This window comes from Euleptes europaea, chromosome 13 (genome assembly GCF_029931775.1).
Source record: "Euleptes europaea isolate rEulEur1 chromosome 13, rEulEur1.hap1, whole genome shotgun sequence".
Lineage (NCBI taxonomy): Eukaryota > Metazoa > Chordata > Lepidosauria > Squamata > Sphaerodactylidae > Euleptes > Euleptes europaea.
In genome coordinates this window covers 15816071-15842729 of record NC_079324.1, presented here as the reverse complement: position 1 = coordinate 15842729, position 26659 = coordinate 15816071, and the positions used below count along the sequence as shown (strand labels likewise).

The following is a 26659-nucleotide window of genomic DNA, read 5'->3' as shown; positions in this document are numbered from 1 at the left end:
GCAGGCAGGCAGGCAGGCCGGCCCGCTCCATCGCCCCCGCGCGGCCGGAGGCTTCCCTCAGCCCGCCCGCCCGCCTCTCTCCCTCCCTCCCGGCCGAGCTCCCCCCTTTACCGAGCCGCTGTCTCCCTCTCCCTCTCTCCCCGCGTCCTTCTCGCCTCCGCTCGGGCGCGCCGAGCCGGGGAGGGCTCCGTCCATGGAGCCCCCGGCGCCGGGGCGATGAGGCGGCGGCGGCGCGACCCCCGCCGCCGGGGCTGCCGCGGGCGGCCGTGAGGGAGACCGGGAGCCGCTGCCCAGCCGCGCCGCCTGCGCCGGGGCCGCCTTTCTCCGCCCGCCCGCCTTGACGGGCCTGCCGCCCCGCGCCCAGGATGGCGGCCCCCGCCGCGCCGACCCAGCTGGAAGCCGGTGGGTCCCCCTCGCTTGCTCGCCCGCTCGCCCGTCCCCTCGCCCGGCGTCCGGCCCTAACCCGCCCCCCCTTTTCTCCCCCCAGAGCTCTACTACCTGATCGCCCGCTTCCTCCAGTCGGGGCCGTGCAAGAAATCCGCCCAGGTGAGGCGAGTCGGGCCCGGGGGGCCTGGCTGCGGGGGCTGCCCCCCCTCGAGGCCCCAGTCCCTGGGATGGGGGGGGAGCCCCATGGGGCGCAGAGGGGCCGGCTCCCGGGTCACCAGGGGCCCGGGTTGGGGCTGGAGGGGAGGGGGGGAGCCCCGGGGGGCGGGGGTGGGGATCGGGGACCCCCCCCCCGCCGCCCCTCACGCCCCTTTGTGTCTCCTCTGTCTCAGGTGCTGGTGGAGGAGCTGGAAGAGTACCAGGTAATGGTCGTGGGGGTGGGGTGGGGGGTTTGTGTGTGCCTGGAGGTGGGATTTAGGGGTGAAGAGGAGAGGGTGCGACCTCCTCATCCTGTGACTTCTTGTGTGTGTGTGTCAAGTTGCCGTCAAGTCGCAGCCGGCTTAGGGCGACCCCTTTTTGGGGTTTTCATGGCAAGAGCCTAGCAGAGGTGGTTTGCCAGTGCCTTCCTCTGCCCAGCAACCCTGGTCTTCCTTGGTGGTCTCCCATTCAAATACTAACCAGGGCTGACCCTGCTTAGCTTCTGAGATCTGACGAGATCAGGCTCGCCTGGGCCATCCAGGTGACTTCTTGCCAGCCCTTAAAAGGGGCGGGGGCTGCCCTTGCCCCCCCCCCCCAGTTTATTAGTATCCCTCTCTGTTGCTTGTAGCTTTGAAGATAATTCACAGTGGGTCGCCTTGTTAGTCTGTCTGCAGTAGTAGAAAAGGGCAAGAGTCCAGTAGCACCTTAAAGACTAACAAAAATATTTTCTGGTAGGGTGCGAGCTTTAACTTGTATGGGAATAATTCACAGTGGGTCGCCGTGTTAGTCTGTCTGCAGTAGTAGAAAAGGGCAAGGGTCCAGTAGCACCTTAAAGACTAACAAAAATATTTTCTGGCAGGGTGCGAGCTTTCGTGAGCCACAGCTCACTTCTTCAGATACAGCTAGAATGTGAATCCATCTGTCTTTAATTCACAGTGGGTCGCCGTGTTAGTCTGTCTGCAGTAGTAGAAAAGGGCAAGGGTCCAGTTAAAGACTAACAAAAATATTTTCTGGCAGGGTGCGAGCTTTCATGAGCCACAGCTCACTTCTTCGTGAGCCGCAGCTCACTTCTTCAGATATCTGAAGAAGTGAGCTGTGGCTCACGAAAGCTCATACCCTACCAGAAAATGTTTTTGTTAGTCTTTAAGGTGCTACTGGACTCTTGTAGCTTTGAGTGTGCCTGCCAGTGCATCTGATGAAGTGAGCTCTGGTTAATGTGGGAATAAAAGGTTAAGGTTAAGTGTCCCAGACTGCACTTTAACCCCCCCCCTGCAGTTTATTAGTATCCCACAGTTCTTATTTCTCCTCCCCCTCCGCCGCTCATACCCTACCAAAAATATTTTTGTTAGTCTTTAAGGTGCTACTGGACACTTGTAGCTTTGAATGTGCCTGCCAGTGCATCTGATGAAGTGAGCTCTGGTTTATGTGGGAATAAAAGGTTAAGGTTAAGTGCCCCAGACTGCACTTTAACCCCCCCTGCAGTTTATTAGTATCCCACAGTTCTTATTTCTCTTACCCCTCCACCGCAATTCCTGCCACTGCTTTTCCTTGGTTTTGTCCCAAAGCCAGTAGGACGGCCGCCGCTGAATTAGGCCTGGGGTTCAAACCCTGCCTTTTCCTACCAAACTCTCTGGGTATTCTTGAGCTGGTGGTTGTTTCTCGGCCAAATCTACCTCACAGGGTTGTTGTGAAGGTTAAATGTGGAAGGGATGGGGGGGAACTGTGTGCTGCCTTAGAGGAAGGGTGGTATGCAAGTGTAATTATGACTAACCTCTCAGTATGAACAGGACTTGACAAGAGAGAGCAATTTCCTCCTTTTTTCCCTGGTGCTTTGATTACGGGACAGAATGAGAAACTCCACTGAGTCAGCCGGATGTCCTGTGTGTTCTGAAGTACTACCCCTTAGCGCAGCTTACCAATAAGGATCGCCTGCTATCACCCTTTAAGATTGCATAAGATGAATAGTGTTTATGAGCCCTCTCTACCTTTTCTCTTAAACGTCATTCCCCCCCCCTAGACTCTTCTGCATGGGTGCAAGCAGCATGGGGTGTGTGTGGAAGTCATGTGTATTAAGGATCAGGGAAGGCTTTCCTGGAGGAGGAAATGGGGGATAGTTATTTCCTCCCCACACACACACCCCACACACATATGCATGCTTTAACTGTTAATCCTCCTCTTCCCCCGCCCCCATCCCTGGCAGTTGATCCCAAGACGTCTGGATTGGCAGGGCAAGGAACACCGAAGGAGCTTTGAGGATCTGGTGAGTAAAGTCTGGTTTAAAAACTTTGTAAGGGGAGTGTTGTAGTCCAGAGAGGCTGAACAGAACTTGCTCTTATAGGAAGGGCTGTTGTAGTCACTTACGGGGTGATCCGGGGTTTATTTTTTTGTCAGTCTTTCCCCAAGAGGCGTCTATTGTCGAGCAACGGGGAGGGTTATTTGAGGGCACGTACAAGAGGGGTTTCTGTTCAGGCCAATGGTATAGCTCCTATCAGGCTTGAGTTCCGTATTTGTAAATGATAGTTGCTTGCTGATTGGTTGTAGCTTCCGAAGCTAGGAACCGATAAGAGGAATGTGGTTTTGCTGCATTAGGAAGAAAAATACTATGCCTCCCTCCCCACACACCAAATAATGTTAAGTACAGGCAGAGAATCTGCTGGGAGGGGGTGTAATTTCTGTGCTTCGCTTTAGAAGTTTTTAGGGTGTTAATGATTATAAATAAATTCTGAAATGAGCACCTTGTTCTGTTGGAAGCTGAGGTGAAGATCAGTGGTTTTAAAAAAAGGTGATTTTTAAAGATCCCAATTTCCTTGTGAAATGAGGAAGCTGGTTTGCAGAAATGGGGGAAATGTGAAAGCTTGTCTGATGGAGTGAGCGTGGCCTAGCTACTGTTCATTTTCTCACTTGGAGCTGGTGAAAGAATATTGTGTAGATGTTTCAGAATGCAAGAAGATAATGCCAAGCTGCAGGTGCACTGGAGCAAGCTCATTTTTTTTCTGGTTATGAGATTTGGAGGGGGGCATATCTAGATTGTCCTCCCATTTGGATTTTAAAATAAGCTATTCTGACATATGCTAGGACGCTCTGTGTGTATGATACCAGTGTAGGCCTGTACCACAAAAGGAAATTGCTGTAATGCTCTAAGACAGATCAGTTTATGCAAATGTCAACTGCTTTTTGTCGTATGAGCAGTGAAGTATAACATGCATGATACCCTGTTTTCTTTAGTGACTCCAGAAAGCAACAAAGGCATTGCAGAAAGTTTGGTTGTAGTACACACCTGTTCTAAATCCTCTGGTGGGTTGTCTGCCTGGCTAATTACACAGGCTTGACTTGTTCTGAAAATCTCTCCCCTCTGTTTTTTCCCCTCTCACAATAAGGTATTTTAAAATATTGATTTATTTAATTCAATTATACCCTGTCTTTCTCCCCAATGGGGACCCAAGGTGGCTTGCCTCATTCTTCTCTCCTCCAATTTATCCTCACAACAACCCTGTGAGTTAGGTTAGGCTGAGAGAACGTGATTGGCCCAAGGTCACCCAGCGAGCTTCCATGACATTAGTGGGGATTTGAACTCGGGTCTCCCAGATATTAGTACACTACTCTTAAGCACAACACTATAATACAAATACAGGTTCAGAGTTTTGCAGGTTTGGCTATACATTCTTTTTTTAGAAACACTGGTCTCTGCCATCTGTAATCAGTTTTGAGTGTACAACCAAAGGGCATACTCATCTGTTGAGAGGCTCCTGCTTGCTTCAAATTGTAACTACCGTATTTTTCCATGTATAAGACTACGTTTTTTTCTTTAAAATTTTGCCCCAAAATTGGGGGTCGTCTTATACACGGAAGACGACCCCTATTTTTTTCTTAATTTTGGGTTTAAAAAAAAAGGGGTCGTCTTATATATGGGGGTGTCTTATAGACGGAAAAATACTGTAAATTGGAGGATAACTTGGAAGTGCGGAGAATCATGGTGACTAATGACATTATTTAGTTCTTGTTATTGTTAAGTGCCATCAAGTTGCTTCCGACTCATGGCGACCCTATGAATGAGTGTCCTCCAAAATGTCCTGTCTTTTGACAGCCTTGCTCAGATCTTGCAAATTGAGGGCTGTGGCTTCCTTTATAGGGTCAATCCATCTCTTGTTGGGTCTTCCTCTTTTCCTGCTGCCCTCAACTTTTCCTAGCGTGACTGTCTTTTCTAGCGACTCTCGTCTTCTCATAATGTGACCAAAATACAATAGCTTCAGTTTTGTCATTTTAGCTTCTAGGGTCAGTTCAGGCTTGATTTGATCTATAACCGACTGATTTGTTTTTTTGGCAGTCCACGGTAATAATAATAATAATTTATTAATACGGTCACTGACCAGCAAAAACAAACAACTAAACAACAGCCACAATAGATAATAAGAAAACCACAATGACAGCTACTACTGCTACTACAAATAATATAAGCCTAAAAATTACGTTACATGTATGAATAAAATTTATATAAACATCGTATAACTTGGTGTGACCCCCTTTATATTTTGAGTAATAAAGTATTTCTGTTACTCTTATCCTGTCAGAGTACGACATATTTTAATAGCTGCAGCACAGAATTTAGCAGTTGCGTGTAAACTGTGATTTTTTCCATCAGTTAAGAGCTTCTTAGCCCGAAGCTCATCTAGCTGGTCAGGGCAAGTGTTAAACAAAGGGGAAAGAAATCTTGTGCAGACTTCTTGGTAGAATGAGCAGTGGATCAAGACATGTTCTGAAGTTTCTATATCCCCTGACCCACAAGGGCAAAGCCTTTCTGCTATAGGGACCTTCTTATATCTTCCCTCCAATTGGTCAATTGACCGTAATAAATATTATTATTACTGTCGAAGGCTTTCACGGTCAGAGTTCATTGGTTCTTGTAGGTTATCCGGGCTGTGTAAATTCCAAGACCACGGTTACACAGCCCGGATAACTTACAAGAACCAATTATTATTATTATTAACTTCCCTCTAAATAGCTGAAGGTAAGACCTGGTATCTAGTGAAGGTGAAAGCTTTCCTATGATTGATAAGTTCTAATTGGGAAAGATATGCTGCGGGGAAGACTATGTACCTAGATTTTTCAGGTGATAGGAAAAACGGTGATCTCCCGAGATCTGCCTGATGTTCTATGTCGTTCACCCTTTGCTTCAGAAGGCATATTGGCTGATCTTTGCCCTGCACCAACAAGGCAAGTGGAGAGAAGCCCAGCCTTCTATTTTGTTGTAAATTACCTTAAGCCATAAGGACTGGAAGTTGTCCTGCAACTGGGTGCACGGTTTATATTTAGTTCTTACCCTGTAACAAATATTTCCTTTCTGGAAATTCATGGGGATGCGCTACAGATATTTGTCGGCACATTTTATGGTGCTGTGAGAAAAGAGGTAATTGTTTCCAGGATGGTTGCATATATTTTTTTTGAAATCAGAAGAATTAGATACAGGGGGGAACAGTCCTAAAAACCTCTGTGTGAATAGGGGAAGATCCCATCTTCTTCAAGTTTTAATTTGCTCAGTTATATAGTGATATTTTATACAGAAATGTCCAGCTTGTTTTTTGAACTCCTGCTTTTTTAACACCGCTATAATACGTAAATTCTAACAAAGGCTAAACTGAAATAATGAAGCCTATACAATTAGAACAATGTGAGGAGGAAAAAATGTGTAGTCAAGTATGGAATTGTGCTGCAACATTTGTAATTTGCTTTGAAAGGTTAGAAACTGGTTTCTTCTTTGATGTGCACTTTTGTTGACATCATTCATGGAGGACAGCTCTATCCTTGGCTATCAGCCATGGTGACTAAAGGGAACCTCCACATTCAGAGGCAGAAAACATGGTGCCAGGAGGCAATATCAGGGGAAGGCCTTGGCCTCCATGTCATGTTGCTAGCCCTCCAGAGTAACTGGAGACAGGGTGTGAGACAGGGTGCTGGCGTAGATGGACCACTGTTCTGGTCCAGCAGGGCTCTTCTTAGCAGAAGGTACCATGTTTGAATATATGTCTCACAACAAATTCTATTGGTGAAAATTACAACTGATCACACACTCAGTAAGGAAAGAAAAATATGACCCTTGGTTGTGTACTTAGATGTTGGCATGGATGGGAGATGGATCCTGACGTCTCTCTGCACCCAGGATGCACATGGAGCCATTATTGTCACTCATTCAGAATAATGCTACTGTCACCCATACTTGTATTTCTTTTAGATTTTGACTTTTTAAATAACCTTGGGGAGAGGTTGCCTTTGAGGATATATTTTTGCTACAAACTTATAATGGTTTTAATTGACATGGCTTCCCCTCCAAAGAATCTGGAAACTGTAGTGTGAGGATGCTAAAAATTCTCTGTTAAGTATCATTCATTCGCCCTTCCCACTCCCCACTGTTCAGTCATATTAGGCTTATATTGGATCAATTGCATTGATTGTTGGCTTGTTTCTGGGCTCAGTTCAATGGCCTACTTTTAACCTTTCAAATACTTCATGGCCTGGACCTATATATGTGCGCCAATTCTGTTATTTTTGCATGTTCTCGACATATAGTATGGAAGCCACCAGGTTTCCCTGGGGACATGGAATTTGATGTAACTGTGGTCTAAGCTTTTAAAGAAAATATTTGCTAGGGGTATCTTGGGTTGTAGGGCAGCCTTGTAGCTCACCGTTTGGCAAAGATATTCTGGATGACTATGTTGCCAGACTTTCTCAGTATTCTGAAACATGTTGGTAGATATGTATGGGCTTCGAGGTTGGGTGGGTTTGTTTGTGGCCTTATCTGCAAGCTTGGCATGTGAACCCTTACCTCAAGGCAGGCCTAAGGGCTAGAGATCCAGTTAGCGTTTTCCAACTCCATTCTTCTATATGGGTGTTGTTAGCAATTAGGGAATCTTAGAATCAAAGCAGAGGAGACATTGAAATAACCATGATCGGATCTCCAATGCCTTTTTTTTCTTGGTAAACAGCTGCCATGAGGTTCTCTGAATGAGGGCTGTAGCGTGAAGTGACTTTTTAACTCCTTCCCACAATGGCGCAAATAGCAGTTCTGGAGGGAGGGGCAGGTTGAAGTTGGAGTTAAAATCCTCATCTCTCCCTATGCCACAGCCATAGATGGAATTGAGGTTCCTTGTAGCTGTTATTTATTTTAAAAAAAAGTAACCCATGCTGGGAATCCCATCATGATATCTCAGGATCTTGCCTGGTTTGACCCTTAAGGATGGTTTTTCTCCATCGCTAAGTACTGATCTTTTACAAGCTCTTGAACTCTGACATATTTTGCACCAATTGGTAAGTGCAGCAGACAATTACACTGGGGGTTTCTCACTGAGGGTCATGACTCTTCCAGGTGAGTCAAGAGACTCTTTCGCAAATTAGTGAAGAGGCCAGGAGGAGGATCTAGAACAGTGATGGTGAACCTTTTAGAGACCGAGTGCCCAAACTGCAACCCAAACCCCACTTATTTATCGCAAAGTGCCAACACAGCTAGAAGTCCACATGGGGCTAGGGGTTGCCAGGTCCCTCTTTGCCACCTGTGGGAGGCTTTGGGGGCGGAGCCTGAGGGACCTCAATGCCATAGATTCCAATTGCCAAAGCTGCCATTTTCTCCAGGTGAACTGAAATAGCAGCTCTCCTGCTACTACCTGGAGGTTGGCAGCCCTGCATAGGCGGCTGAGCAGGGGAAGGAAAGCAGCTGGAGCATAGCCCCCACCCCTTCAGTTTGGTTCTTTTTCCAACTGTTATCTTCATACGAATGAAAAAAGACTGTTATGCGGGGGGGGGGCTGATGGTGGGGACAGCCCTCTGCACGCGCTCAGAGGCACCTTCGGTTGCATGAATGAGCAGAGTGGAAACCTGAGCTAAGTGAAGGGCTTGGCTCCAGCACAAACGCCAGGTGGGCCCCCGTTCGGCCCTCACTGCCAATCCCCCGCGTTGCAGTCACCAACCAGCCCGCCACAGATGGCTGCCCAGGCGTCCCACTCCCGGTCCAGCCCTGTCCCGGCTCTGCATCTTCCAGTCCTCGGCAGAAGGCTCGTCATTGTCTTCACTTCAGGAGCGTGCAGCCAGCAACTGCGAAGAAGGCGCTGGGAAGGAGCCCGGCGCTTCCCAGAGGAGCCGGGAAGGCACCGCTGGTCCCCAGCCTCCTCAGCCGGGGGAACGAACTCAGGCGAACTCTGTGCTAGAGCGACGGCGCGCGTGCCCACAGAGAGGGCTCTGAGTGCCACCTCTGGCACGCGTGCTATAGGTTTGCCACCACTGATCTAGAAGAACAGGAGAGAGGAGGATCTCTGAGGCTCAGTAGGAAATATAGGCTTGCCTCTGCTAATTTGAAAAACAGCTATAAAATCTAGTCTGCTCAGTTAATATAATATATTTATAACTCTTAGAAAAAAATATAAACTTGTTCATTGTGAGATACTTGCAGTTTATGTTGGAGGTAGAAAGTAGCAAGAAGTTAGTGCGCAAGTGAATCTTGAGAAGTAAAGTTCAGAAATATGTCCCACTTCAAAAAGTCTGAGAACTGTTGAATTACGTTAATCCAGATGTATCCAAATATCATCTTTGGAAGAGGTAGGCTGTTTCCTACAAAAGCTCATGTCCCCGTGCATTATTTAATCTGTAAAGCATGTACATAAAGTGTGTACATAAATAATGTATATAGTATTTTATATAAAAAGATGGCTATACACATGTTAGTGTGATTACCCACAGACTGATGATCTGAAGTTTTTATAACAGCATTTTGCCAGACTGATCCTGAATTCCCTGAAAACTCACTTTGTAGGGATTATGTTTTATCAATATTCATTAATTTTGTGTTCGAATCAAACATTTTCTCATACATGTATCCTTCCAGAGTAATTTCTGAATTCATACTGGGTATGCAAATCCAACTCTCTTGCTGGGTGATCTTGTGTGTACACACTCTCAGCCGTGATCCTGGCTAGTATTTGGATCGGTGACCTCCATGGAATACCAGGGTCATGATGTGGAGGCAGGCAATGGCAAATCACCTCTGAACGTCTCTTGCCTTGAAAACCCTATGGGGTCGCCATGAGTCAGCTGTGACTTGATTGGGGGGAAATGCAAAGCACATTACGAGAATGGTCTGAGGGTAAACTATTATTTCACAAATGTATTTCACCTGGATTGATATTTTTGGAAAGCTAGCATGGCGGTTAAGAGCAGTGGACTCCAATCTGGAGAACTGGGTTTGATTCCCCACTCCTCTACATGAAGCTTGCTGGGTGACCTTGGGCCAATCACAATTCTCCCAGAACTCTCTCGGCCACACCTACCTCATAAGGTATCTGTTGTGGGGAGAGGAAGGGAAGGCAATTGTAAACCGGTTTGAGACTTCTTAAAGGTAGAGAGGGTGCTGCTTTGGGTTCCCATTTGGGAGAAAAGGGGGGTATAAATAAAGTATATAAATAAATGAAGTGGATCTTCCATTGGAGGAAGAGCCACTTATGTTGGAGAAAGGCTAGTTGGATACACCCCAGTTTTATCATCGTATGAAGGTCTAGACTAGGTATGTGTATAAAATTTGAAAAGCTCTGGAAAGATTCTGTGATGAAATTGCTAACAAGGATTGATGAGTAAATTTATTGTTATGAATTTAGGTTTTAATTGAGACCAAGACTTTATCTACCACAGGTAGTTAAATTAGTTTAGGCATAGCAAGAAAAATTGTGGTATCATCATTTTCTTCGGTTTTGAGTGGTTTCCGTCTTTGTCTTGAATACATTTCAGCTTGGCATGGAGATGTCATGAACTTAGGGTTGCCAGCTCCGGTTTGGGAAACACCTGGAGATTTGGGAGGTGAAGCCTGAGGAGGGCAGGATTAAAGACAGATGGATTCACATTCTAGCTGTATCTGAAGAAGTGAGCTGTGGCTCACGAAAGCTCGCACCCTGCCAGAAAATATTTTTGTTGGTCCGTCTAAGTCGGTATCGCCTACTCAGACTGGTAGCAGCTCTCCAGGGTCTCAGGCAGAGGTCTTTCCCATCACCTACTTGCCTAGTCCCTTTAACAGGAGATGCTGGGGATTGAACCTGGGACCCTCTGCACATCAAGCAGATGCTCTGCCACTGAGCCACAGTCCTTCCCCATCTAGTCAGCTCTTTAGCTTCAAGGCAGACAAAGCATTTGAACCCAGATCTCCCAGCACTATCCACACTACCTCCTTTCCTGTGCTGTGTAGCTGTCTCAATATACTGGACCCAAAAAGCACTTCAAAATGTAGAAGCAGTGGCAAGATGTTGTTAATGTGCAATAGCGTGCGCTACAGTAGCAAGATACCATATTTTATTGCATTTTAGTCTCCTTTTAAGCCAGCGTCAGTTTGGCTCCCGAAGCAGTTTGCAGCAATTTTAAAATCAAGAAATAAAAATATAAGAATAAATGTTTGGGGAAGCAGTTGTTTGTCATTTCTTGATCCAGGCACAGGGGAAGAATGCCTGCCTGCTTCCCTTGTTGCTTTGTGCCTCAGGAATGGCATTTGGTAACTGGAAGGAAAGTAGGGTTGCCAACCTCCAGATAGTAGCTGGAGATCTGCTATTACAACTGATCTCCAGCTGATAGAGGTCAGTTCACCTGGAGAAAATGGCCACTTTGGCAATTGGACTCTGTGGCATTGGAGTCCTTCCCCTCCCCAAACCCCACCCTCCTCAGGCTCTGCCCCCAAAACCTTCCACCGGAGGGACCTGGCATCCCTAAAGGAAAGGAGTCCAGAGAATCACTGTAGTCCATTGCATCAAAAACGAACAGAGGAGCCCTGTGGCTCCTTAAAGAGTAACAAGATTTTATTCCAGCAGGTCTGTGAACTAGAGTCCTCTTTGTCAGATGGATGGACCCAGACAAGATGGAGTGCCTGCATACTCCCTCTTCTCCTTCTGGCCTCGAAAGAATACTATGGATTTGTAGCTCTCTTGCCCAAAGGATTGGCTACCATTGAAACAGCTGAGTCATTACAGCTGCAGTCCTTTTTTATTATTGAGAGGGTTGAGTGCTGGCCCCCACCGCTGTTTTTACAAGACAAAGGGGCTTTGTTGTGTTTTTCTACCCCCATCCATAATAAGAGTGCTTGACACACCCAGAAATCTTCCTGTTTGTCCATTAACACCTGTTTGCCTGAGTCAAGTAGCTTTTCATTTACAGATGACTTGTCTGAAGTCTGTCTTCTTTGGTCACCTAGGCCAGGCTTCAGGAAAACAAAACAGGAATGCCGAGCAAGGCTGTTACCGCACTAGGTATTCCCAGCGATGTATCAAGAGTTTGGAAATGTTATAAAAAACATCGCTTTAAAAGGGTTTTTGGATGCCACAGCTAAAAAATGGTTGGAAGACGTCTTCACAGCTAAAGGGGCCAAACAAAGCGCAAACAATATTTTTTATAACAGTTTCAAACTCTTAATAAACGGTGGGAATACATAGAAAGTGTGAACAGTATTTTTTATAACAGTGATGTATTCCCAGTGATGTATTAAGAGTTTGAAACTGTTATAAAAAATACTGTTCACGCTTTGTTTGGCCCCTTTAGCTGTGAAGACGTCTTCCAACCATTTTTTAGCCATGGCATCCAAAAACCATTTTAAAGCAATGTTTTTTATAACATTTCCAAACTCTTAATACATCGCTGGGAATACAAAGTGCGGTAACAGCCCAAGTTGTACAGTTGCCTTGTTGACTTTGGAAAATGCTTTGCCTCCATCTGCGTGTTCAGTTAAATTTAGTTCTGAGTTTAGGTAATTTCAGTTTCAGTCAGTGTGTTCTGTATACACCTACGTACTTTTCTGTTCCTTTCTTCCTTGCTAGGCTGTTGCCTGTAACATTTCCATTAAGATTGTAAAAAATTATCTGTGAAGGTGCAAATTTCTTGCCTTGTTCAAGGTATGTTAGTGGGGGGAGGATCTTTGTACAAGTCAGACTTAGTACCAGGCAGTCTACTTAGCGAGGGAACAACTTCAATGGTATGGAAGACTGGCCTTCCTTCTGTATCTGAGTGAGTTAAGGAATTTGGCCCGAATGTCAACATAAAAAGGGCAATACAGGACAACATGTTGTGAATATTCAGGTAGTTGGAAGAGACTTTTGAGTCAGGCAGCTCTTCAGGTGTAATGCTTTGAAACACAGGCATTGTTATGAGCTCAGGAAGGTGTCAGACTTGAGAGAACACAGGAACAGAATGGCTCAAACTGCTAGATTCTGAAGCATATGGTCTTGCAGATCAGTTCAAATACCCCTGAGAAATTTTTCAGTAAGATACAGGAAAAATTGTGACAGATATCTGATCTGACTTTTTAACGTTTTGAACGGTACTGGAGATTCCCCCCACCGTCCTCAGGCCCCTTTTTTCAAAATCCTTTTTAAAGTGATTGTCCGGTCTTCAATTAAAATTGCTGTCCTGCTGCAATGTTATTTGGAACAAGGAATCAATCAAAACTGTTGCTGTTTGAGTCATACACTTAACAGTAGAAAAGAGTAGGAGTGCAGTAGCACCTTAAAGACTAACTTCTTCAGATCTGAAGAAGTGAACTGTGGCTCCCGAAAGCTCCTACCCTGCCAGAAATTTTGTTAGTTTTTAAAATGGACTCCTACTCTTTTCTACTGCTAGTGACAGATTAACACAGCTACCCATTGTGATTTATCTCTATGGAGTTGAACAAGTTAAGGAAATTCTTGCAAAAGATCTAATAGATATCTGTTCAGCTTATGGCAAAAATGTTTCAAAGTCATTTTGCTTCAAAGTCACTTCCAAACATTGGGGTTTGGGGCAGGGGATTTCAGTTGTGCTTGTTTGGCAGGCTTGACTCTCATAGGCCAGATGGCTAGTGTGCTTGTTTCTAGCCTGATTCTTAATGAGATCTGGTGAAACACACGGTATAAGTTCTGAAGCCAAAAAGTCCCTGGGTTTAAATCTTGCCTGCTGGCCTTGAGTGAGCCACTGTTCTCTCCCCCGCCCACAAACTGGAACAGGGAAATGCCAACTGTCCTAGTTCAGAGAAATGTGGAATGCTGTAAGGATAATTGACTTGGTTCTGAACTAATTTGTTGGGGCCTCACCTGTTCTTAGGGAGCCCCGTGGCACAGAATGGTAAGCTGCAGTAGTGCAGTCAAAAGCTCTGCTCACGACCTGTGTTCGATCCCAACGGAAGTCAGTTTCAGGTAGCTGGCTTGAGGTTGACTCAGCCTTCCATCCCTCCAAAGTTGGTCAAATGAGTACCCAGCTTGCTAGGGTAAAGAGTAGACGACTGGGGAAGGCAATGGCAAACCGCCCCGTAAACTAGTCTGCCAAGTAAACATCGGGATGTGATGTCACCCCATGGGTCGGTAATGAGCCGGTGCTTGCACAGGGGACTACCTTTACCTTCTACACCTGTTCTTGGATGGAGCCACCTGTTCAGGATTGCCAGTTCCAGGTTAGGATATGCCTGGAGATTTGGGGATGGAGCTCTGGGGTGGTGGGGCTTGGGGAAAGATTTTAGTAGGGTATAATGATGTAGAGTCCACCCTTTGCAGCAGCCATTTCCTACAGGGGAACAGATATCTGTTGCCATGAGAGCAGTTGTAATTCCAGGAGATCTCCAGGTGGCACCTGGAATTTGCCAACCCTAACCCCAAGTTACGCTTGAAGTTTGACGAACCCTGAGAAACAGCATGAGAGCCATGAAGGAGGGAAAGTACTAGAAATCTCCCCCTCCCCCACTTCTTATACTGCAACCCCAGCTGCCTTTTGTGCTGCTCTGCCCTACCCTGACCATGGAGACAGTTTCCCCCCAAAAGCCCAGGGAGGGTCCTACAGGGGAGAGAGGCTTGGCAAAGATCCTTTCTGTCATCGCCATTCCTTTTCTATTAATCTGGATCCAAGCCATTGTGAAAATGGATGGGAAAGTGCATTGCATACACCAGAAGCCAGGCCTTGACACATTTCATAGAATCATAAGAGTTGGAAGGGACCACCAGGGTCATCTAGTACAACCCCTGCATAATGCAGGAAATTCACAACCACCCCCCCACTCCCCTTACTCCATGCCCAGAAGATGACCAAGATGCTCTCCCTTTAGCTTTAGGAGCCAGCCCAACTATGTAGGAGCCAGTCTCATTTTTCAGACTTTGGGTTTTTGTATTGCAGTAGTGATCATATTTTCTAATTTTTTCTGCCCCAAACCCTAAACTCTTCATAGATTCTCATAATTTTATTAAAGCTGTGACAAAAGTGTTGGTGGTTGCTATCACCATAAAAAAAAAGCTAACATATAACCCTATCCTGAGAGCCAGGTTGGTGTAGTGGTTAAGAATGGCTGACTCTGAACTTCCGGATTGGGGGGGAATCGCTGCGACCGCGCGACCAATCGCGTGCCGGCTTCAAGCTGTTGGGCGGCTGGGAAACCGCCCCCCCCCCAGCACCTGGCAAGTGGCACCCCTTGAACAAGAGGGGATGCTGAACAGGACGCCGGTGAGCTCCCCGTCCTAGGAGCGGCCATTGCTGCGAAAGCAGCGACGATCGCTCGGACAGGTGAGCTGAGGAGCGGGCGCCATTACAGTTCAGGCAGCCGGGAAGAGCAGCGGGGAGACCCCGATCTAAAAACAGCAAGTGCCTTTTTTCATTTCATTAACGTCTAACAAATAACACGACTGAGGTGTCTGACAGTTATTGTTCTAAAGAGAAAGCACTCTGGACTTTACCTGTAACTCTCTAACGTGCTTCAAATCGAAACTTGGCTTTTTGCCAGCTGTGGCGCACTTGAAATTCAATCTTGCCAGCTTAATCAACCATTTTACCATCTTAACCAAGCCTTTTGCAGTGAATAATAGCTGGCAAGAGACAGCAAACTAAAGAAGATGTTGTGCTAAAGTGCTCTCTAAGGTCTGGACTACAAACTAAGTCTGATTTCCAGTTTTCTAAGTAAACTTTAAACTGATGTTTTAAGCAACAAGTGCCACCCCCCCCCCATCCCCGTGGATTATAAATTGCAGCCAACGCAGGCTTTTTGGAATGGGAGACAAAGACAAAAAAGATACAGAAAAACACCCGGAAGGTCTCATTAGACCCTAAACAGCTCCAGATTCAGCAAACTTTGATATCCTAGAGAAGAGCATCTGCATCCAATATAACTGTCCTACCAGCCACTTCACCAGTTCTGACAGGGATATCTGCGGCTGCAAAGATGACTCCTAAACTAAAACCTGAGGTCACCCTGAACTCTTTACATGAACTGATGACCAAAACACTTCAGGAGGTGACAGCAGTAAAACAAGAACTGACTCAAAACACAGTGGCTATTGGACAAAATACGGCCGCCATTTCTGCTCTGAAAGACAGCATTTCATCTTTGACAGTCCGACAGGACAAGATGGAGGTCAAACTCCAGAAACATTCACAGGATAACAAAGATACCAGAAAAAGGGTTGACACTTTGGAAATGTCAATGGAAGCAAGTCAAGAGAGAGAAGAAAAACGTGACGGCTATACTGCGATGCTGGAATTAAAAATAAAGGAAAGCTGCATTCGTATACATGGCCTCAAAGAAAAATCTGAAGGGAAAGATTTTAAAAATTTCCTAAAGGTATTGCTGGCTGATTTTCTCCAAGAAGATAAAGCAATTGAGGAAGGAATGATTATAACAGCTTACAGGATTAACTCTGCCTATGCAATAAAAAATAATGTTCCAAGGGACGGTCTAATCCAACTTTTTTTCTAAAAGCTACCAGATCTGATCCTGAATAAACATTACTCAAATCCACTTACAATAGAAGGTACACCGGTGAGGTTAATGAAAGAGATTCCTGGAAGACTACTTAGGAAAAGAAAGGATTTTTCAGAAATTGTGGAACGGCTGAGATTCAATGGGATTCAATATAGATGGGAATTTCCACAAGGCATATCTTTTCTCTTCAAGGCCAAAAGATTCAAGATCACAGACACCACCAAGGCTGATCAATTTCTAAGAAGATATGACAGAGATCTTCCTAAACCAGCACGTCATCCATCCAAAGATCTTCCTGAAGAAGACAAGGTGGCAGAAGCAAGCGGAGGGCCAAAGTTACCAGAAACAACTGAGGAGGACTCACAGTCAGATAATGGCTGAACTATTAAAAATGATACTAAAAGCAGTAATGGGGGGGTGGGAGGGGGGTTAGAGTTAAACAAGGATTAATGACATGGGGTTAATTGAACGTTAATATGTTACAAATATTGTCATGGAATGTTAATGGTTTGAATTCTCCCAACAAAAGGAAGAAGATATTTTACCATTTACAAAAATCTAAGGCTAATATTTTTTTGTTTACAGGAAACTCATATTTTACCAAAGGATATTATAAGATTGGAACAATCAAAATTGGGTAAACTTTTTACCTCATGTAATGAAAAGAAAAAAAATTAATGGAATTGCTATGTATGTTCCTTTGATATTGGAACCTAAGATTATATATAAAGATAATGATGGGAGGATCCTGTTGATAAATATTGTAAGTGGTTTTCAAAAGATATTGTTGGTGGGTATTTATGCTCCTAATACAAACCAAAAAATATTTTATAATAATTTGGCATCAATATTAGCTGAATATGCTAAAGAAAAAATGATTTGGATGGGAGACTTCAACGGAGTGATAAAACCAAAGTTGGACAGATCCGCGAAAAAAAAAGTAATTGTGAGGGTAAATTACCTGGTATTTTTAATCATCTTATAGATCAATGGGAAATGTTTGATATATGGAGATTGGTAAACGGTAATAAAAAGGGATATACTTATTTTTCATCCAGACATCTCACTCATTCAAGAATAGATATGTTATGGCTTTCTAAAGGAATTATAAACTTGTCTGAAAATCCGGAGATCCTACCCAAGATATTATCAGACCATAATGCTGTTTCAATTAGAATTAAGATAGGCGACAAGAGAAATAAATCATGGTCTATAAATGAATTTTTATTAAAAAATAAAAAAAACGTAGATAAATTAAAAATAGATATACAAAATTATTTTTTAGAAAATATATTTAGGGGAAACAAAGGACTGATAGGTAGGATATATAGATTATTAATTGAAGTAAATTTAGAGCAAGAAAGAATTAAACCAGTAATGGTGAAATAGATGAAAGAGTTAGGATATAATATTGACCTGGAAATATGGGAAAACTTATGGAAGAAAGAATTTAAATTTACAATCACTAACTAAATTAGAGAGAACCTGTATAAAATATTTTATAGATGGTATATAACTCCCGTGATGATAAGTAAAATGAAAAAAAGGAGATATGGATTTATGCTGGAAATGTGGTAAGGAAAGAGGAACTTTTATGCATGCATGGTGGATATGTAAAAAAATTAAAAGTTTTTGGAAAAAAGTGATAAGAGAAACTAATAATTTGATTAATATTAGAGTAAAAAGGAATCCCGCATTTTGTTTACTGGGGATTCTACAAGATAAAATGGACAGAAATGATAGGGTCATATGTCAATACAGTTTTGCTGCTGCAAGAATTATAATAGCCAAAGTTTGGAAGCAAGTAAACCTTCAATTAGTGACTGGAGAGAGAAATTATGGATTTGTATGAGGATGGCCAAACTAACAGAATTCCTACATGGAAAAGATATGGAAGAATTTAAAAAAAGGAACCTTCCCCCCTTGCAAAAGAGTTGTTAGCTATAGAACTGCTAGGACTGCCCAAGAAACTGTGTTAACTCTTTCCCACCCAGGCCATGGAGAAATGTATTCTCTCTGTACAACAAGAGGGCTGGAGGGCTGTATTAGAGAGAAAAGCAGGGTATAAATGAAGTAAATAAATAAAAATGAAGGGCACTGTGTATGACGGGATGGGGAACCTTTTTTCCACCAAGGGCCTTTTGGATATTTCTAACATCATTCGTGGGCCATACAAAATTATCAACTTAAAAATTAGCCGACCAAGCCCCAAGCAGGCAGCTGCCCCAGATGATCCCCCCCACCCGCGCACGGGCCAGCAAGCAGGCATCCAACTAGTGGCGCGCTCACCCACCTAATGGCACAGGATGGTCTGTTGCACCAGCCGGGCATAGCCGTCCAGCCGCATGCCGGAGTTGCTCCTGCTCCTCATGGTTGGGGCCAGATTCTACAGCTGGCTCCTGCTACCTCCGCCTGCAGGGGTGAAATGAGGACACACTGGCTAAGAACTCCCACCCCCATGCATTTTGGCCCTGCCCCCTTTAGCCCCTCCATTGTTGCCACTTCCACCTCCAGCCCTCTAGTAGTACAGAGGGAATATGTTTCTCCATGGCCTGGGTGGGAAAGAGTTAACACAGTTTCTTGGGCGGTCCTAGCAGCTCCACAGCTTAACAACTCTTCTGCAAGGGGGAAAAAGGTTCCTTTTCTCAGCAAAACAAAACTCACATCTGCCTTGAATAGAGACTATTCCTGTCCGCAGGAGGGGTCGGATCACCAGTCTTAGATCATCATCATCATCATCATTTATTTATTATGGTCAAAGACCAGTTTATACAAAAAGAGATATAATAATTAAAACAGAATGTCTGATATTTGGTAAAATAGTCTATTTAACATAAAAATCATTTTAGCAGCTTCTTCTGCCTTATTGCACATGCCCTAGCACAGAATCTCGCAACCTGATAGGTAATATCTTTAACAGAATCTTCTAATAATAGAGTGGTATAGCGAACTCTGTCTCTATCTGGGAAGCTAGACAAAATTGGATCAATGAGCATTTTGCGTATGTCTTGATAAAATGGGCAGTGTAATAGCACATGTTCAACAGTTTCCACCATTCCAGATTGGCATGGACAGAGGCGGAATTCGTAAGGGAGGCTGGCATACCTCCCGTCAAGAAGAGCAGATGGAAGGGCATTAAAACGTGCTAAGGTGAAGGCTCTCCGGTGTTTGGGGTGTTCTAAGGTATTGAGATAATTTGGAGGGGCCAAAATTTTTTTACGGTTCTCCACTACTGGGACCGAGTAAGCCCTTGATGTGTCATCTTGAAGGGCAATGTCCCAAAGCCTCTGTTTGACTATTGCTTTTGCTCCTTGATAGCCAAGATTTAGAAGAGTTGTACTTGATAAACCTAAATGTTGGAGTTTATCCTCGATTAGATTAATCCATCTTGAGGAGAAATTATCTGCAAAGATTAGGGGAGTTAAACCAGATGAGGACAATTTAATCTTTAACCAATAAGAAATGGAATGGTACCAGGCTCGTGTTTCTAATGGTACCATCCCGGCTTCCAGTCTAATCAGTGCATTTGAAATACATTGAGGGACACTGAATAAGGATCTGAGAAATTTTGACTGGACTACTTCTAATTTGTGAAAACTGTTATAGAGGCATATCTGCGACCCAAACATGAGTTGAGGGATCACTTTCCCCTGGAAGACTTTCATGGCAGAAGGTATATGGGCACCCCCTTTAGTAAGGGAGAATCTCAAAGTTGCCATGGCAGTCCTCTGGGATGTCTCAGACACTTGGGACAGCTGAGCTGACCATGAGCCAGAGGCTTGAAATGTTATGCCAAGGTATCTAAACATCTTGACTTGGTCGATCTCATGGCCGTCTATCTGCCACTTATGTTTTCTGGTCTTGTGAGACAGTCTTAGATCCTTCTGAGCTAGAGATCTGCCAGGACCCACGAAGGGCCAGACCAAATGATTCCGTGGGCCTTAAACGGCCCCCTGGCCTGACATTCCCCACCCCTGGTGTATGAGAACCACTATCTTGAATTGATCCCTGTAACCTGCTGACTGTACATAAAGACAGACAAGACAGAGACTGCCTGCAATTTAAACCCATTATTGCGAGTTCTATCCTCTACTGCTAACAGGAATAGCTCCCTACCAACAGGAACAGTGATATGGGAAGAGCCAGTGTGCAGTAGTGGTGACTGTGTTGGACTAGGACCTGGGAAACTCAGGTTCAAACCCCCATTCCGCCATGGAAGCTTGCTGGGTGACCTTGGGCTAGTCGCACACTCTTAGCTTAAGGATAAAATGGAGTAGAGGGTAAGGATGTAGGCCACTGTGGCTTTCCATTGGGAAGAAAATGCAGGATTTAAACAGTTTAAGTTTTAGAGTAGGACTGGGGATCATGGGTTCAAACCCTGCCATGAAGCTGTCTAGGGGAACTTGGGCCAGTAGCTTTTTCTCACTCTAATAATCTACCTCCAAAGTTTGCCGCTAAGATTTAATGGAAGAGAGGAGGGCCGTGTTCAGTGCCCAGAGCTCCTTGTAGAAAGGGCAGGATAAAAATGTGATAGAAGCAGGTTGGTGACCAGGAGTACCTTTTCACTTGTGCCTTTGTTCTTAGACTTTAGTCCCTGATGGATATATCTGGCCCTGCCATGCTGAACCATGCTTTGGTAACTTCCAGGCCTAGCCACTGTAATTTGCTTTATGGAGATAACTTTGTAGTTTACAAAGGCAAACTTTGCCTTTGTTGATAACTCGGAAACGTCAATTAGTGCAGAATGCAGCCACTCACCTTTTGTCTGGGCGAGTTAGCATAAGTTATCTGTTGCACCAGTTAGTTTTCAAACATGCTAGTGTTAAACGTGTCTGTCACAGCCCTGGCACCTCCTCTCCTTATACGATCCCACTCAGCAATTAAGATCCACCACCACGTTTCTACTATGTGAAGTCAAAGGGGGGCAAAGTGAGAATCTCTGGAATTGTCTTGCAGAGGAGAGCTGGTTCTCATTTTGGTAGGGAATGCAAGATGTTCCTTTTTTAAATTGGCTTTTAGTTGAACAGTTGTGGGAAACCTGCTGAGATCCTGCTTTTGGAGGATATTGTTGTTTTTAATGTTGTTATTCCACATGACAGCATAAGGATGTTAGAGGTTTGTTAATTTTATTTAAGGTTTTTATTGCTGTTTGTAGATTGCCTTGAAGGTAGAAAAAATCTATTAAATAGATAATATTTAAAATTAAAAAAACATTTGCATGTGAAGCAGACCTAGGTAAACCAGATCTCAAGAATTATCTGTGTTTCGTTTTCTCGTTTTGCATCTGCTCTGCATACCTTGGTATAAGAACAGAGGACTATAAAGCTCGTGATTACTGGTAGACAATAATTATATTTTCCATCTCTTTGGCTATCTTAGTTGGAATAGGAATGGAACTTGCTGAAGCCGAGGTAGATAAAAAGCAATTTTGAAGTATGTAAGAAAAGACTTGCTGGATCAGACAGCTGGTCCATCTCATCCATCATCCTGTGTCACGGGCAGCCAGATATTCCAGAGGACCAACAACACATTATGGAGACCGAGACCCACCCCCAATACTGCCTCCTAGTGCTGAGATCCAGAGGTCTACTCTCTCTGATCATGGAGTAGCTGCATTCTGTATCCACTGAAATTATGACAGTGGTTCGTAGAATTAGTAAAGAGAAAACAAAACAAAAATAACGTGCAAATATGTTTCTGTTAAGTGCTGTCAAGTTGCTTCCGACTCACAGTGACCCCATGCATCAATGTCCTCCAAAACGACCAATCGTTACCAGCCTTGCTCAGGTCTTGCAAACTGAGGGCTACGGCTTCCTTTAGAGTCAGTCCATCTCATGTTGGGTCTTCCTCTTTTCCTGCTGCCTTCAACTTTTCCTAGTATGATTGTCTCTTCCAGTGATTCTTGTCTTCTCATTATACGACCAAAGTATGATAGCCTCAGTTGAGTCGTTTTAGCTTCTATGTCTAGTTAAAATTCTGGTTAGCATTAACATTGATGCTGATATAACGCTGAACACTTCTTAAAGTTGGAGGGGAGGGAAAGAGTAATGGTGCTGAGGAGATGATTTGGGAGAGAGGGCATGTGTTCCGTCTCTCTTTATACCCACTTTTCTCCCCAATATGGACCCAAAGCAGTTTGCAACAGAGGTCTTCCCTCCTTCCATTTATCCTCACCACAACCCTGTGAAATAGATTAGGCTGAGAGAGAGTGGTGGTCCCAAGGTATGCAAACTGTGGTCTTTAGGTAGCCATCTGCTGGCCATTTCACCACCCAGGGTGGCCTGGCTGGCATCAGCCAGGCCTTTTTTGTTGTGGCTACCTGATGCTCTTAACTGGCGATGCCAGGGGTTGAACTTGGGACCTTCTGCATGCAAAGCCACTGAGCCATGGCTGATCCCCTACATTTTTGAACTTTAGTTTGGATTCAAATTGTGGATGACACAAACCTTGGTTGATATGTGTGAAATGAATCATAGACATGTTCTGGAATGGGAGACTTAAATTTTTGTTGTTGAAAACTGGTGTGGTGTAGTGATTAAGAGTGGTGGTTTGGAGTGGTGGACTCTAATCTGGAGAGCTGGGTTTGATCCCCCTCTCCTCCACATGAGTGGCGGACACTAATCTGGTGAACCGGGTTGGTTTCCCCACTCCTGCACATGAAGCCAGCTGGGTGACCTTGGGCTAGTCACAGCTCTCTTAAGAGCTCTCTCAGCCTCATCTACCTCACAGGGTGTCTGTTGTGGGGAGGGAAAGGGAAGGTGATTGTAAGCTAGTTTGATTCTTCCTTAAGTGGTGGAAAATGTCAACATATAAAAACCAATGCTTTATCTTCTTCTTAACATCCGGACTGCCATTTACAGCACCATAGGAACTGAGCCTTTTTTCCACTCCTTGTTAAAGTTTTAGGTTTTGTTTTTACTGGAACATTTTAACAATAATGACAAGTTAAGTGCTTGGGAAATCCATGGATTAAAACTACCGGTACCTGTCCCTCCCACCTAATCCAAATAGTTTTGAGCCTCTTCTCGAGGCTTTTTCCCCTGTTACTACCTGGCAAACATACCTGTTCAATACAAATTTGTTGCTTTTATACACTGCATGTTCGTACACATGTAAAATATTGAACAGGGCTGTTTTAAGTATGCCCCATGAGGCCCAGGTACAAAGAGAAAATGAAATGGAAAAGGAAGGACCGGTGTTCTCCTTCCCTGGGTGCAAAGAAGGAAGAAAATTAGCTCCTTTGCTCCCACTGCTAATAATGTCAGTGCTTTACAGTATTTTGCTCAAACCCAATGATTGCTTGTGGAAACTGATGCATATCCTGCCCGCCAAAGATTTCCCCTTACCTTAAGTAGAGCATAGGGAAGTGTGGTGTAGTGATTAAGAGCAGTAGACTCTAAGCTGGTGAACCGGGTTGGTTTCCCCACTCCTACTCATGGGTAGCGGACTCTAATCTGGAGAACCGGGTTAGATTCCCTGCTCCTCCACATGAGCGGCAGACTCTAATCTGGAGAACTGGGTTTGATTCCGTTTTACTTGTGCTGGTCATTGACTGTTTGCGGACTCTAATCTGGAGAACCGGGTTTGATTCCCTGCTCCTCCACATGAGCGGCGGACTCTAATCTGGAGAACCGGGTTTGATTCCCTGCTCCTCCACATGAGCGGCAGACACTAATCTAGAGAACCGGGTTTGATTCCCCACTCCTCCACATGGGCGACAGACTCTAATCTGGAGAACCGGATTGGTTTCCCCACTTCTACACATGAGCAGCAGATTCTAATCTGGAGAAACAGGTTTGATTCCCCACTCCTCCATATGAGTGGCAGACTCTAATCTGGTGAACCAGGTTGGTTTCCCCACTCCTACACATGAAACCTGCTGGGTGATCTTGGGCTAGTCACAGTTTTCTCTGAACTCTCTCAGCCCTATCTACCTCACAAGGTGTCTGTTGTGGGAAGTAGAAGGGAAGGGAGTTGTGTTGTGGTTCTCGAGGCTTCTGAATTGAGGTGATTTATTTACCCCAAATTATAGCTCTGTGAACTAGGTTGCACATTGAGAGCAGAAGGTAGGAAAGTGTAAAGCAATGCCCGCTGGTCCAGAAAATCCTAATTTTACTTCTGTGTTGATGGGGGCCAAACTGGCCGAGATGGTGAAGGAAAGAGATCTTGGGGTATAATGAGTAGTTTGATAATAATGTCAACTCAGTGTGTGGCAGCAGTGAAAAAGACTAATTACTCTGTGCTGAGGATTAAGGAATTGAAAATAGCCAATATTGTAATGTCCTAGTATAGAGCAACAGTATGGCCTCATTTGCAGTTCTGGTCTCTGTATCTCAAAAACATGATGAAGGAGCACCTTAACTATGAGGAAAGGCAGAAGAGTCTGGGACTATTTAGTGTAGGGAAAAAACCAGTTGTTGTGGGGGCATAGAGGTTTATATAATTATGTATGGGGTGGACAAGTTGGGTAGAGGGAGCTTTTCTCTTTCTCCCATACTACAACTTCGGGGCACTGGATGAAATTACGGGCACAGAGGAAAAGACATTACTTGACAAGTAATTAATGTGTGGAGTTCACTGCTAGTGGACATAGTGTTGGCCATGAGTATACCGTATATACTCGGGTGTAAGCCGACCCGAGTATAAGCCGACCCCCCAAATTTGAGGCCAGAAAAGGGAATTTCTTATTGACCCGCGTATAAGCCGAAGGTCAATAAGAAATTCCCTTTACCGGCAATGCTGCGCTCTAAAATGGCGGCCGCCATTTTAGAGCGCAGGGCCCCTGCCCCAGGTCGCCCTCCCGCCGGCCTCCCGGGCCCTCCCGACCCACCCCGACCCTAGTGCCATCCAAGGGGGGGAGGGGGAGAAGAGCCCCTGAACCCCCTACTTACCGGGAGATGCGGCGAATCGGCGGCGGCGCGGCCTTCCTGGGCCAGCAGGAGGCCCCTCCAGGCTCCTGCCGGCCGGAGGAAGGCGCCTGGGCGCGTGGGTGGCGGCGGCGCGGCCAGCAGGGGCCTCCTGCCAGCCCAGGAAGGCCCCTGCCGGCAGGAGAAGAGCGGCCGGCAGGGGCCTCCTGCCGGCCCAGGAAGGTCCCTGCCGGCTAAAAGAATGCGCCCGGGCACGTGGGCGGCTGCGGCGCGGCCGGCAGGGGCCTCCTGCTGGCCCCTCCAGGCCCCTGCCGGCCGGAGGAAGGCTCCCGGGCGCGGCGGCGGTGATGGCGGTAAGTTCCCCCCTGCCTCCTCCCTCCTCCCCCCTCCCCTACCGTATTGACCCGTGTATAAGCCGAGTTCGGCTTTTTCAGCCCTTTTTTTGGGCTGAAAAACTCGGCTTATACGCAAGTTTATACGGTAGATGGCTTTAAGAGGGAATTAAATTCATGGAGGATAGGTCTGTCAGTGGCTACTACCCATCGGGATTAAGGGCAGCATTGGGGGAAGGCCTCGGCCCTGTTGTTGGCCCTCCAGAGTAACTGGTTGTCACTTTGTATGTCAAGATGCTGGACAAGATTCTCTGCTGGTCTGATCCAACAGGGCTCTTCTTACGTTCTTAGAAAGTAGTTCCAGTATGATTGTGCGGGAGGAGAAAAATGCACATGACATCACTGCTAAAGCAGATTTTTAAATTTTTCTTTAGCTTTTAATGTTGGGTATTTTGAAGCTCTTTCTGTACTAGAGGGCTCTTTTTCCAGTTTTGCAGCTAGTTAAATGAAGGTGAAGCTTTTCTTTTTTACTTGCTTTTCATATCCTGAGTTTGAGGATATAGTCTGAAAGAACACCTTGGCTGAAGCTATGCAGGCCTGAGGCTAGTCAGTGCCTGGGATGCGAGATTGCTTGGGAGCCTTATGTCTACCACCTTGAGTTTCAGATGGGAGGGAGTGTAGGAGAGAAATATAAGAAATAAATGAAAAGCACTAGAATGTAGAGGAAATAAATAAAACAAAGGGAAGGTTTACCGAGCGCCTCTCTGTGTTTGAAATTCAGGTGGCAGCTAATGTGCACATCCCTCCGGACTACCTTCTCAAAATCTGTGAGCGGATCGGACCGTTGTTGGAGAAGGAGATCCCACAGAGCGTTCTTGGGGTGCAGACTTTACTGGGTGTGGGGCGGCAGTCCTTGCTAAGGGCTGCCAAAGGTGAGATGCATGTCATAATATTAAAAGCCAAACTTTTCTTTTTATTCAGTTTTAAGATCAACATCCCGCCTTATTCAGGCTGTTATAAGGTGGCCTTCAAAATATTACATGATATAAAAAAGCATAAATCAAGTAATTTAAGATAAAATCATCACTTAAATATAAGTGGGTTCAAACTCCATTGCTGTTGTTGCTGTGAAACACATATTCGCTTTCATTGCCGAGACA

The 26659-nt window shown here is 45.1% G+C and overlaps 1 protein-coding gene across 1 annotated transcript in view; it reads left to right on the top strand.

The window, feature by feature from the left end:
* The first annotated feature begins 357 nt into the window (after positions 1-357).
* BRWD3 (bromodomain and WD repeat domain containing 3) overlaps positions 358-26659 on the top strand; it is a 91193-nt gene continuing 64891 nt past the window's right edge. The window contains exons 1-5 of the mRNA XM_056858967.1: positions 358-402; positions 488-546; positions 777-806; positions 2783-2842; positions 26281-26431. Coding sequence (XP_056714945.1) covers positions 366-402; positions 488-546; positions 777-806; positions 2783-2842; positions 26281-26431 — 337 coding nt within the window. The 5' untranslated portion in view covers positions 358-365. The remainder of the gene's footprint in view (positions 403-487; positions 547-776; positions 807-2782; positions 2843-26280; positions 26432-26659) is intronic.